The 14503-nt window shown below is 38.6% G+C and overlaps 1 protein-coding gene across 1 annotated transcript; it reads right to left on the bottom strand.

Moving 5' to 3' along the window:
* Positions 1–6368: 6368 nt before the first annotated feature.
* Positions 6369–8313, bottom strand: LOC110897812. Its single transcript, XM_022144540.2, has 7 exons — positions 8071–8313; positions 7970–7991; positions 7611–7749; positions 7199–7294; positions 6985–7109; positions 6875–6893; positions 6369–6796 (listed from the first exon to the last, which is right to left on the bottom strand). The coding sequence occupies exons 1-7, from the start codon at positions 8171–8173 to the stop codon at positions 6560–6562; spliced, it is 741 nt and encodes a 246-aa protein (XP_022000232.1). The 5' UTR covers positions 8174–8313; the 3' UTR covers positions 6369–6559.
* Positions 8314–14503: the final 6190 nt, after the last annotated feature.

Genomic DNA, 14503 nt, shown 5'->3' with positions numbered 1-14503 from the left:
GGTATCAGTTCGACTTGTTACGGTACTCGCATTGCTATAGTAATTGAAATAGAAAACTTTACATCAATCGAAACAATAAGAACGAATATCGATATCGGTACCAATGTTGTTTAGTCGATATTAGTTTTGTTTGTTTGCGTTCTATGTTTATTTTGTTTTTCGAAACACCTACGATATAAATTTTGTTCTAAACAGATTTTGTGTCTATATCTTAGCAAACTGAATTTGGACACCGACTCAACAACATCTGTATCGGTATATATTTTTACTGTTTTTTGCTTTTTATAAACTGACACCGTATCACTACCATACCGTACCGAACCGAACATCGGTACAACTATGTATTCATATTTATGATTTCCTTTTTGATAACGGATAGCGTGCACTACCGCAGTGAACCGACCGAACATCGGTTTTAGTACCAATATTTATTTTTATTGTTTTTTTAATAAAGTATCATTATATCGCTATTGTAGCGTACTAAACAATATCGGTACCGGTACACGTATTCATTTTTATAGTTTCACCTTTCGGAAAAAAATTCATTTATACAAATCTGTCTACGATGATAATTGAACACTGGTACTAGTACCATGACAACTTGATTCGACCGACGCTGTTTGGACAACATCAGCGATGGGTACCCGTGTTTGTTTTTAGAGTAAATTACAAAACTCGTCATTTATGTTCACACCATATTGCAAAGTGGGTCATTTGTCTTTAAAATTTATAAAAAAAATACTCGATGTTTGCAAACCCTTACCCGTTACGTCCTTTAGTCCTAACTCAGTTATTTTTCATTGTTAAATCTGGCCAAGTAGAACCCACATTAGGGTATTTTAGTCATTTTACCCTAAATACTAAAATAAAACAATTATAAGTTTAAAATTACAATTATAAAAAATATATTATAAATATATATATACACACACACACACACACACACACACAACATAATCTCCCTCTATCTTAACTTTCCCTCTATCTCAACTTTCCCTCTCTCTCTCTCTAACATCAGGACCAGCATCACCTACCCTCACCGGCCATCACCACCACCCAACGACCACCTACCCCTACCACCACCACCACCACCCACGTACATACAAACCCCCTCTCTCTCTACCTATCCTAGCCCCACCACTTACCCCCATCACCACCACCACCACTTCGTCGGACAACCGTTCGCCACCACCAATCTAGGGTTCCGATTAACTATCGTCCGCACGACATAATAATTTCAAAATTCCGTCTGATCTTCGTTCTAGGTAACCGAATTGTCGTCTAATTGTTAGAAATTTGCCTTTTAGATTTCAATTTGGTTTGGAATTGGGAAGAGGGTTTGGGAGCTCTTTGTGCTTTGAATATGTTGCAGACATTCATGACTTTGTCTTTATTGTATTCTTGACGGATTCAGTGCATTGGATGGCCTTTTGAATATGATATTGGTGGTGGGAAATAAAAATCTAGGGTTAGAGTTTGGTCAGACTCAGAGGGTTTTATGGGTAAATAAATGTCTTTTTTGGATTGATGTTAGTGGTGGCTTTGAAAGGCAGTCATAGGTAGTGTGGTATGGGGTTTTGTGTGTGGAGGTGGGTGGTGGTCAGATGGTGGTGGTGGGTTTGAGTGGCGGTGACAGGTGGTGTAGGGTGCCAGAGGTGGTGTAGGTGGGTGGTGGGTTTGAAAGGCAGATGACTAGTGGTGTGGGGTGGGTGGAGGTGGTGGCAGGTGGGTGGTGGTGGTGGGGTTTTGTATACATTAATTGTTATGCATCACTATTGGACAATGGGTTAGCCAATGAGTGATATGACCATAGTCACAGGAACTGTCACCGAGTGACAAATACTATTTAAAATAGTTTCTTTGCTATTGGACAATGAGTTAGCCAATAGTAGTTTGATAGATAAACAAATGTAAAAACTCTTAATGTTGTAATTATAAGAATGTGTTTTTATACAAATGAATGAACTCACCAGTATTTCTCACTGGTCAAATGTTTTTAAAACACGTTTTAGGTGATTTACTATGAAGAGAAGGAAAAGTGCTATGATGCACTCAAGCTTAAATAAGTGGCAATGTAAACCTGAATAAAACGTGTTTTGTAATCAAGGTTTGTCCCTGTGAAAATCCTTTATGTAAATATAGGTTTCATCCCACAGTTTATGAAATGAAAACTACGGTGTTTTGAAAACTCTGATATTTTTCCTAACACCCGGTCCTAATAAATTTTCCATTGTGATAATTTTAATAAACACCGATACCACTAGTATCTTTCAAATCTCATCATCGGGTAAATATGTATGTGTTACACGGTAATTGGGTCAGGTAAACTTGTATTCTATCAAATCTCATTTTCTTGGAACAATGACTGTCAAGATACCACCAACTATGTGGTTGGGACTGGGCAGCCGCAGGCACAACTTTGAGGCTTGCCACGAATCGGAACCCATCGGGTTTCTCCACGGATAGGCATAATACCGGCTTATGGGACATCTCCGCGTCCTCACGGGAAACCATACCGTCGACTGCCACTTGATAGACGTTGCGCTGCCACAAGAGACAAGACTCTCTAGCGTATCGCACGATGGGACGAAAAACCGTGTCCCATACTCGGTTACCCGTCCTCATACCCTTCCTAAATGTTTCGGATTACCCGTCGGGTGTGTATTCAGTTGTCATCTCTACATGCATAAAATGGTTGTAACTGTGGCTTCAGAAATAATATATTTCTAGTGTTCAAGTAACAGTGATTATGCCTCACAAAGTAAGTTTAGTAATTGTTATTTATATATAAACTAGTATTAAGCAACCCCGCGTTGCGGCGGGGGCGAACACCAATCCCACACTACTACCAGCGACCAATAGCACTAAAGTTGCAGCGTGTTAATACGAAGAAATTAAACCAAAACGTAAAACATATAAAAAAATAACTAAGTCGATATAGGACTCGAGTGTTACAACGAACCTGTCAAACGAGAAAAAAATAGACGACGTAAAAACGTTTAACCACACACGTTTGTTGCGCTGTGTGTTAAGCAACATGCACAACTTATAAATGTACACACTTGACAACATGTACAACTTATAAATGCACACGCACTTGTTGCTAAATACTAGTATATAAATAAATAAATTAGCATATAAAATCACTAAAGCAACATTTACAACTTATAAATACACACATGTGTTGCAAAATAATAGTATATAAATAGTATATAAATTGTTTTAGGCTTTTACAACTTTTGACAGGACTTAATTATATGGAACCCAAATACAATAACTGAAAATAAAAATTCATTTTTTTAAAGAAAATTACAAAAGAGTACCAAACGTAAGGTCCTACACAACACAGAAGTTGTTGCTGCTTGAATCCAACCGGATTAATCGGATCTTGTCTTAAACATATACAAACTGAAACCAAATTTGTTGTTGAGTTGCATGTATTTTATAAATATATATTAAATTTTCAAATTTGCTGTTATGACATAGAGCCCACCTTTTCGATTTGTCCAATACTCCAATTAGGAGGAGAGCCCAAAGTTCATTTGAAGCCCAATATTGAATGTTTTGTCATTCAAAAATAGGGATCAACAATGCTTGTTGACCGTTTACCTTTTATTCCAATGTAATTTCCATCTGGATAGTGAAATAATAATTATCTGGTAGTTGAATTCTACCATTTGTTAAAAAAAGATAGAAGACGACGATGCATATCGCCAGCCCAACGAGTTGCTCATTTGAAAACCGTTGTGTCCAATCTTGAACGTTGTGTCCACCAAAGAAGAAGGCACGTGGATATCAGTGTTGGCCTAGAGTAGGAGATGCGGGCACGATGCCAATCGTGGTTCTATACACCAACGGTTTTCATAATGTATATAATGTATTTGTACGACCAAAGAAATATTACATTTCTACGATTCCGGATGTAAATAGCAAATGTGTGCTACACCATTATTGTTGATGAATTCTCAATGATGTACGCTTGTGACGGAATTATAAACATTTATTTCAGGTTTAAATTCATTGAATAAAATAATACATTTGGTACTCTTTTGCAATTTCCTAAAAAAAATTGATGTTCATATCTTAAATAAACAAAAATTTGTAGTTTTACAAATTTGTTTTCGTGACAATCACATTTTCAGTAATTATATTTGAGTTTAATATAAACGAAGGCCGTCAAAATTTATCAAATGCCTAAAACAATTATATACATAACAATTACAAAACTTGCTATGTGACTTGTGATCTATAATCTTGTCATTCAAGCTTTTTTTTTATTTCTTCTTTTTTTTTTCTCAACGGTTCCTGCGTTCTAATTTGCTAAACCAAACGTCTTCTCGTATTGAAAACATGTAATTTATAACAGAGTAAAGTGCAATTTGTCACCCTGTGATTTCGTCCAGATTGTCGTCGGACTTCATATATTTCAATTTTTACCCGATGAAACCCTGACGTGGGTATTTCATTGCCATATGCTCCTAGACATTAGTCAATGGTTAGTTTGAGTGTCTATCTGTTGGGTAATATGGTCAATTCACATCTATATAAACCCGACCCTCTCTCTTAACACCACCACCCACCCCAAACCACAGTCCTGCCAACCACCCCACCACCATCCTCCGCTGCCATCCACCCCACCCACCATTAGTTTAGAATTATACCTTTTAATGTGTGGAGCCCATGACAAAGCATTAACAAAATAACCCACGTCACCCTTTTCTCCTTCTCCTTCTTAGAAACTTTTCTAAATTAAAAAGTCACAAATTATAACTTCTTTTTTCTCTTTTTTGAAGACAAAAAAAGTTTCAAAAGAACTTATTTTCATAGTGTTTGGGATTCTTTTTCTCCTTTTCTGACTTCTAGATAGTGTTTGGATGGAAAAGTCCTTCTCAAAAGTCCATTTAGCTCTAAAAGGACTTTTAAAAAGGAAACCCATACACCCATACACCCACTAAAAAGAAATCTATGAAACAAAAGATAAACAAATGAACATAACAACGTACCATTGCAAATTATGGTCACTTGAAGTTGCCAGTTCTTCAGTTCCATTGAATCTAAAATTTTACAATTTTACACTTCCCCAAATCCAGTCAACACCAATCGGATATCCACTTTTTTGACGCGTGTTTACGTGTCATCCATGTGTAATAACACATCATTTTCAATCCCTTCCCACTGTATAGTCTTATAGTTATAGTTGTTGTACTCTTGGCTTTGAGAGTTTTTCAAAATGCAATTTGGAATTTTTCTTTCTAACTCTAAGGTTTCAATCTTTGACAATTTAAGTCTAAAGTTTTAATTTTTGGTAATTTAATCCCTTTGATTAATTTGATTTTTCACTTCTAATTAAAAGTTACATCTTTTGCAATTTAACCCTTTTGATTAATTTATTTTTTCAATTCTAACTCAAAAGTTTCCATCTTTTGCAATTTAACCCTTTTGATTTTTTACTTTTAACCCAAAACTTTTCATCTTTCACAAGTTTTCTGTTTAACGTTTCGTTCTAGATTTTCCGAGTTAACATGCCGCAACATGCGTGTGAGGTTCAACGTTTTTTCATCTACGTTTTCCCGTTTGACAGGCTTGTCGCAGCGCGTCTATTTTTCTCAATCTGATAGGTCTGTCGCAACGAGCGAATCATAAATCGACTCAGTTATTTTTTTCTATGTTTTACACACAGGCTTGTGGTCATGTAAGAAACATTTGCCTTTTCATCTAATATGATATAATAGTCTTTTTTCTTGTAGTGAAGACTATATACGGGTTTAGTGCAAGTTGTTAGAACTAAACACACTCCCAAGAAGCAAAGGTTTCGAGTGAGACGAAAGTAGACACAAAGATAGGTTAAGAATCTCATGAGGAAACACAAGGCCCCAATGAGAAAACAGGTCGATGGGTGCAAGGAAAACTAGTTTAGTTTCAAGCGCCAAGTTACCTTCACACTCATAATATCACACTCATGCATTGTACATTCGTACCCAAGACGATAATTGATGCCTACAAACGTGTCATCGTACATCATATATAGTAGGTTCATGACGATTCACAATTAAACGCTTGGTGAGCATCTTTACATGCATCCGAATTTACAATCAATATAATTAGGAGTGTTTTGGGGTTAAAATGGGTTGTAAAATGTTTTCACTGTCTAACAAGTTGTACAAAGCAGATTTACACACAAACTTTCTTATTATATACCGAAATAGCTAATATTAACTAAAATTAATAGAATAAAACTTGATAAAAACCAAATAAAAGTACACATATGTACAACATATTTCTAATACATATACACACATTGTTTTATTCATGATATTATTATTACTACTATTATATATACAAGGGCCAAATCTCATAATCACCAATTATTTATGTATTAAGAATGTAATCATAAAATCTCAAAGGTATTTAAAAAATACACAAGCTTATTCATGTACAAATATATCATCAACAAACCAAAAGAATTAGTCTCATTAAAAAGTTTGATACTATAAATGTATGGCTGCTTCTGGTAACCTGCCATTAAAGAATGGAAGATTAATTTACACATCCAACACATTTATTTACCTTGGTAACTAGGAGCAGGATAGCCCATCGGAGGATAGGCGGCAGGTGGATAGCCTTGAGCTTGTGGAGGCTGAGATCCTGGTGGATAACCGCCATATGCTGGTTGCGCGTATCCAACGTTGGGAGGATACGGCTGATCAAACCTTGACATTTGCTGAGCCGGTGGCACAGCCATTGGTTGCGTTCCAAACTTTCCATCTCTTTTGTCCATTTCAACTTTGTGTTGAGTCTGCAGGGTTTAAAAGTATAAGCGAAAACTAGACTCTAGTCTGTTAAACATTCCCAGATTGTATCACAAACGGCGTACCTGCATGCACGCGCAAACCCTGAAAGTAGAAGATTACAATAAACGAATTAAACGAGGCCCCTTTTGTTGTTTTAGTGAAAGTTTTCATTGTCATAGGAGAAAGAACTCACGTGCAGTAAACCATGTCGGCTAAGCAATTCAATGCCTGAGATGCATCACTGAGTTCGTCGTTTCCGACAAGACAAGCAACAATGGAGCAGATACACGCGAGTTGTTGGAGGCAAAACATAAATCCCTTCAAAATAAGCAGTCGAATTAGAAACTTTTGGCTCACTATTGCTAAAAATTTATACAAAAAAGGAATTTAAACAAAAATAATGTTACAATGATGCAGTTATCGCATTGTGTTGTTTGTATGTTGAACTCATCTTGCAATAAAAAGCGAGTCGATGCTACTGAATTCCCAAAGCAACAAAACACCTGATAATTCGAACAATCAAGAAGGTTATCACAAGCAAAAATGGTAATATGAAACCAACGATTTTATGCAATTCGATACTACAAATTGGTCCTGTATTGAACCAGCCCATGTGTGTGTATATATATGTATACAGTGGCGAAGCTTGAGATTTCCGACGGGGGGTCGAAAACATATATACCCAAAAATTTCTATACGAAAACCACATATATTACACTACTGAGCGAAAAGTTCAGGGGTCCCCCCCCCCCCCCCCCCCGGCCCCTTAATAGCTGCGACCATGAATATGTATATGTATATGTATATGTATATGCATACCTCAGTGCAGAGGCATAATTCAGGACATTTACTTTCTCCACACTTGCCACTGCAGGGCATATATCCAGCACAGCAAGTATACCTTGACATGTCACCATAAAGAGCTCGCTTTCGAAGCAAGTATGACACACACGGTCCACTGCCAATTTAACACAACATTATTCGAAAAGATCTACCAAATTCCAAGAAATATAACCACAATTTGCACAGTTCATATTATCAAATTGGATTCATATGATCAATCTATCAACTGAATATACGATGAACAGAATTCTAAAACTAAAGGTATTAAAATTCTATAATTTTAAAACGCTATGTCGAAACTATTAACATGTGTTAAAAACGAGTAAAATTCTTACCAGAACAACGAAAAGCAGCAATCTGCAAGCAAAAAACACACACAAATGAGGAAGAAAACAAATAAAACAAGTTAGAATTACGTGATCAAAACTGAATTTACAAGGAGTATCGGCAGAGATGGAGCTCATGAGATCAGTGTGCCAGACGTTTCGGTAGCTCTGACGAAGCTGCATCTTGTCCATGTACTCTTGAGAAGCAGCCATCGCCGATCAAAATCAAGTTTGAATTGAAATGAAAAGAAGAAGCAAGCAGAGAGTTATAGGGTTTGGTGGGGGAATGAATGAATATGGAAACTTGAAGAAGAGTAGAAGAAGACAATATGTTGTATTGAAAAGTAGTTCAAATTTTGGACTTTTAAGAGTAGAGTTTCCAGAAGCAAGCAGTAACACAGGCGGCTTTTGTGATTTTGTCTATGTTTAATATTCTAAAGAATGCAGCCGTTGACCGATAAAAAAATGTCATGGGTGCTGATATATAATATAACTTTTATTGAAACTCAACTGTTGTTTCATTCAAGTAAGTATGTTATGGATTACACTTCTATTTATACACATTAGCTATAACAAACTAACTACCTATCAACTACTCTCTAACTAACTCATAACCAACTGCCACGTGTACATCAATAACTCTCTATACATAATACACTCTAATATGCCCCCTAAAGCTAAACGGGATGCATCAACGTGAAGCTTGGACCTCAGAGTATCAAAACGAGTAGATGATAACCCTTTGGTCAAAACATCGGCAATCTGAGCTGTAGTCGCTACATAACAAACTCTCAACGTCTGAGACAACACCATGTCACGAATAAAATGTAGATCAATCTCAAGATGCTTCGTACGCTGATGGAACACCGGATTGACTGCAAGATAAGTGGCTCCAACATTGTCACACCACAAAGTAGGTGGACAAGACAAATCAATACGTAACTCATGCAATACGGACATAATCCATCGAATCTCAGCAGCCGTATGAGCTAGTGCACGATACTCGGCCTCTGTACTAGAACGAGCAATAGTGTGTTGTTTCTTGGAACTCCAACTGATAAGATTGGGTCCAAAAAACACACAATATCCTGTAGTAGATCGTCGATCATCGGGGAAACCAGCCCAGTCTGCATCTGAATAGACATGTATAGTAAGACTGACAGACCTCCGAATAGTCAACCCATAAGACTCAATACCTCGACGATATCTCAAAATGCACTTCACCGCTACCCAACGTCGATCAGTAGGTGTCTGTAAAAACCGAGACACCTTACTGATCGCATACACAATCTCTGGTCGAGTCAAGGCCAGATACTGAAGAGCTCCAACCGTACTCCGATATAATGTCGGATCTGCCAAAGAGAACCCGTATGTCGAGATAACTGTCGTCTTGAGGACACTGGAGTAGACAACGGTCGGCAATCTGCAAGACCCGTGCAATGTAATAAATCGAGTAAATATCGCTGCTGAGAAAGATGAAGCTCATCGTCTAAAAAAGTGACCTGAACACCCAAGAAACAGGATAGAGTACCTAGATCTTTGAGTGCAAACTGTGAGTGAAGACGAGTAATCAATGTGGTAACAACCACTGAAGAACTCCCAGTAATAATAACATCATCCACATAAACCAGCACATAACAAATAATCCCACCCCGATGATAGACAAACAAAGAAGTATCAGAAACACACTGAGAGAAACCACTCGCGAGAAAAGCAGAAGAGAGCTTGGAAAACCAAGCTCGTGGTGCCTGCTTTAGGCCATAAAGAGCCTTTTGCAGACGACAAACATGATGAGGTCTAGATGAGTCAACAAAGCCTGGAGGCTGTGCCATGTACACAGTCTCAGATAGGTCACCATGAAGAAAGGCATTGTTGACATCAATCTACCAAATATCCTATCTGTGAGAGAAAGCAACAGACAACACAAGACGAATGGTAGTGGGTTTGATTACAGGAATAAAAGTCTCAATGTAATCAATACCCTCAGTCTGATGAAAGCCCTTAGCAACAAGCCGAGCTTTATACCTACCGACAGACCCATCAGGATTACGCTTAATCCTGTAGACCCACTTACAGCCAACAATGTTAGCATCAGTGGGAGCCTGAACGAGAGTCCAAGTGTGGTTAGAATGCAATGCATCAATCTCCGAACGCATTGCATCCATTCCAAACAGACCATCGCTGAGCCTGATGAAAAGTAGTAGGCTCAGTAGTAGGAGTCGTGCTAGCATGAAGAAGAACATGATCAGGAAACTGACGAGACTGTCGAGTATGATCACGAGTGCGAGTAATCATAGGATGAGAAGAAGTAGGTGGTGGTGGTGGTGGTGGTGGAGGAGGAGGAGGAGAAGAAGAAGAAGAAGAAGAAGAAGAAGAAGAAGAAGAAGAAGAAGAAGTAGGTGGTGGTGGTGGAGGAGGAGGAGAAGATGAAGAAGGAATGGAAGAATGTGAAGAAGAAGGAGGAGGAATAACGAAGGACGTAGAAAAGGAAGAAGAAGGAGAAGAAGAAGAAGAAGTAGGCGAAACTCCAGGAATATCAAAAATCATCCCGTGAAAACTAACATGTCGAGAAGTGAATGTATGACATGAAAGTGGATCATAACAAAGATATCCACTATGACTAGGAGCATATCCAACAAATATACATGGTGTGGATTTGGGTGAAAGTTTATCCGAACGAGTATCACGAAGAAACGGATAACATAAGCACCCAAAAGTATGAAGAATCGAATAATCTGGTGAAGAACCGAAGAGAACCTCATATGGTGAGGAATGATGAAGAACCAGTGATGGCAACCGGTTGATAAGGAATGCAGCGGTAGCATAAGCATCATACCAAAATAGCTTTGGTAAATGTGCATAAAAGAGTAATGCACGAGCTACCTCAGAAAGATGTCGGTTCTTTTGCTCAGCTACCCCATTCTGTTGGGGTGTGTATGGACAGGAAATCCTATAAGCGATACCAGACTCAGAAAGATATTTGGCCATAGGGCCATGAATAAGCTCAGGAGCGCCATCACACTGAAGGTGTTTGATGGTGCAGGAGAAAAGATTTTCAACAAGAGGTTTTAAATGCCTAAAAGAAGCAATATCCTGAGATCGGTGAGTCAATGGATAAATCCATGTAAAATGGCTAAAGTTATCAATAAACGTAATAAAATATCTAAAACCAGATCGAGATATAACTGGCGATGGTCCCCAAATGTCACAATGTATAACATGTAACGATACTACAAAATGCGATACAGTAGAATGAAAAGGTAATCGACTAGACTTTGAAATACTACAAGAGTTACAATTTTTATTCAACATCTTATTCTTCATTGGTAAAAATGAAAGTCTAGCCAAAACATCGTCGGGAGGATGACCTAGCCTAGAATGCCAAGTCTCACGGGAAGTGGAAAAAGTAGCGGAAAGCGAGTAAAGCTGATGAGGGCTAGCATGCGTGTGGTGGAGGACCTGCCCTGTAAGAGTCTGAACAGAAAGACCAAAGTGTGAGAATATCACAGCAATAGGATGGTCTATAACTAGCTGAGTAATAGATAAAAGATTCTTGGTTAATCCAGGATCCACAAGAACATTCCTATGTAAAAGTGTGTGACCAGATAAGTGAAGAAAGGAATGTCCAATATGAGAGATAAGAAGAGATGTACCATCACCAACGATAACCTGCTCAGAACCCGTATATGGTGTAGCACCAAAAACAATGGACGAGTCTGCAGTCATGTGAGCAGTAGCACCCGAGTCGGGAACCCACGAATCTACCTGCTGACAAATCCTCGACAAATCAACTGTCAAACCATAATGAGGTGAAGTATGTTGCTCAGCCCATTGATTAAAATGAGATGGCCCAAACCCTTGAGAAGAAGCTGAGCCAAAAGTATTCACACCAGGCCCAGATGATAAGGCTGATGTAGAAGCATCAGGCCCAGTAGAAGTACCAGGCCTAGTAGAAACACTAGATCCAGTAGAGACTGTTGGCCCAAAATTCGGTGATGGAATAGACTGAAAACAAGGTGTTGGGCCTAACACAGATGAAGACCGAGACCCAGGCCCATCACCAAATATGCGTGGATCTGCTTGCTGACTTTGACCAAGAGATGAATTGTTGAACGGCGTCGTATTATTTTGAGCACTAAATCCCAAATTAGCATAGTGAGCTGAAAATGACGAGCCACCATAGCCGCCGGAATTGTTACCAAATGCGTGGATCTACTTGCTGACTTTGACCAAGAGATGAATTGTTGAACGATGTCGTATTATTGTGAGCACTAAATCCCAAATTAGCATAGTGAGCTGAAAACGACGAGCCTGTTGGTGCACTTGTGTCTGTACTTTGTCTGTATTTTGTAATGTATAAAACGATGTCTTTTGTCTATTGTGTTTACGTCTTTTATTATGTTGTTTATGTGTTGGAATGTGTGTTTGACCAAGTCAACCATCCTCCTGGTTTGACTTGGCCAAACAGTCAACACTTAGTGTGTAAAACTTGTATGCTTCGAAGGATGTCATCGAAGGATGGATTGTATCCTTCGATGACCTCGAAAGATGATCTTTCGATGGATACTTATGGACCTCGAAGGATATACCATCCTTCGAGGTATGTTTGGATCCTTCGATATCTTTCAATGGTAATTCTGGTCGATAGATGATCCTTCGACCAGAATGCCTGATCCTTCGTGCATGTCTGTCTGATATGGGTATATATATCCCATGAGGGTTTTCACTTCACAGTTAGTTCTTGGCAGACACTTAGAAAGATATTGAGAGCATTTGTGAGTGAACCCAAGGTCTTGTAAGAGAGCATTTCAGTTTGGTCAAGGTCTGTAACCGTGTCCACTGAAATACAAGAGAAACCTTTGATACTTTGCTTGTCTACTCTTTCTCTTTGTAATCTTTGCTTTCATCTAAACTACGGTTTGCACTCTAGCTTGGATTCCGCACTTGCTAGAGTGTTAAACATAACAAGGAATAGGTTTATCCTCAACCTCCGAGGGACCTACAAGTGGTATCAGAGCCGTGGCTCTTTTCCTTGTTAAAACCGGGTTTGTGCAAGACTTTGGTTGTGTTTGGACAAAAACTTTCTTGGTTTAGCACCCGTTTTTAGTGTGTTTCTTGCCTTTCTAACCATAAAAACGTGTTCTAAACTAACCGGGTGTGTTACGGGAAGGTTTGGGTAACTTAAAAATTCTGTTCAAAGAGGTTTGCTATTTTCCGGCCAAATTTCCGGCTTAACTCCGGTTGCTTGGTTGTGGATAAGAAACTTCCTTTTTGGGCTTATTTTTGAAAGTCAAATCTGACTTGGTGAAAAGTTGGTGCAGAAACATCCCTTCTGCCGAAAGTTGGTTCACCAACCACATCACCTTTTCACCAACCAGTCGTCCTTTCTGTCAGTGTGTCAGACCAGTCGAAAGATACCTTTCGAGCTCGAAAGATCATCCTTCGATCAAGGAGATTCGATAGATAACCATCCTTCGAACATCTTTCGAAGTCAGTGTGTTGTCTTTCGAGTCAAGGAATCTTTTCGAAAGATACATCCTTCGAGTTACTGTTTCCCTTCGAAAGATAAGGATCCTTCGTGTAGGAGAATCTTTCGAAGTGATTGTTCGAAACTCAACAGTGATCCTTCGAACACTGTTGATCCTTCGAACAAGTGTCATCTTTCGAGCATCTTTCGAGTCTTATCTGTTTAGACTTAACAGTTTGTGATTTTCAGGTCCTTCGACCCTAGATCCTTCGACAGTTTGTTATCCTTCAATTTTTAACATAGTTTGTGAAAATCATTTTTTTTTAAATTAATTTTCACCTAATATATTAATTATAAAATGGGAACAAACGGTCAATGGGATCCATCTGCGTGGACTACAACAACTTTGACTCCACATCATCATCTACGCAATCATCAACCACGCAATCTGCGCCAGAGTTCAACAAATCTGCATGGATGCAGGCTATTGCCCCAACTCAAGCTGCAATGATAACTGCAAATCAATGGGCATTGGTCACAAATCAAAGCAGCAGCATTCAAGCAATGATGCAGAACGATAGTGAAACTGGTACAAGCACGAAACCGCCAAAGCTTAATCACATCAATGATTGGGGATGGTGGAAAGAAAGGCTGAGAACTTATGTTTAGGGGCAAGGTCAAGATCTATGGATGTGTTTCTTTACTCCATTTGAAAACGAGTTGGAAGTTGCAGGATCAAATCCAGAAACTTATAGCACGATGTCTGATGATGATAAGAAGAAGTTTGAATTGGAAAAGAAAGCATTCATGATTCTCACGCAAGCTCTTCACAGAGACATATACCACCAGTTCGTTTACTGTACAACTACTAAAAGCTTGTGGGATATGCTCACATTACGGTGTGAAGGAAACGCTCAATCAAGGAAGATCAAGCAAGAGCTGCTAAAGAAAGAATTTGAAGGTTTTACCTGCATGGAGAATGAAGGTCTAGCAGAGTTGTCTACAAGATTTCACCATCTGTTGAGTGAAATGTTTGCCTTCAGAGTCTCTGCGACTCCACAAGAAATGGTGAAGAG

The sequence above is a fragment of the Helianthus annuus genome, chromosome 13 (genome assembly GCF_002127325.2).
Source record: "Helianthus annuus cultivar XRQ/B chromosome 13, HanXRQr2.0-SUNRISE, whole genome shotgun sequence".
In the NCBI taxonomy this organism is placed as follows: Eukaryota; Viridiplantae; Streptophyta; class Magnoliopsida; order Asterales; family Asteraceae; genus Helianthus; species Helianthus annuus.
Note: the sequence above shows the minus strand (reverse complement) of the source record. Positions and strands in the feature narration are given on the sequence as shown.

What these genes read in the sequence shown, in the direction of transcription:
- LOC110897812 (XM_022144540.2), bottom strand. Translation starts at nt 8,173, where the DNA reads ATGGCTGCTTCTCAAGAGTACATGGACAAGATGCAGCTTCGTCAGAGC. An exon ending in CATCTCTGCCGATACTCCTT is followed by an intron (nt 7,992 to 8,070) that starts GTAAATTCAGTT and finishes TTTTGCTTGCAG; the next exon opens with ATTGCTGCTTTTCGTTGTTC. An exon ending in AATGCGATAACTGCATCATT is followed by an intron (nt 7,110 to 7,198) that starts GTAACATTATTT and finishes CTTATTTTGAAG; the next exon opens with GGATTTATGTTTTGCCTCCA.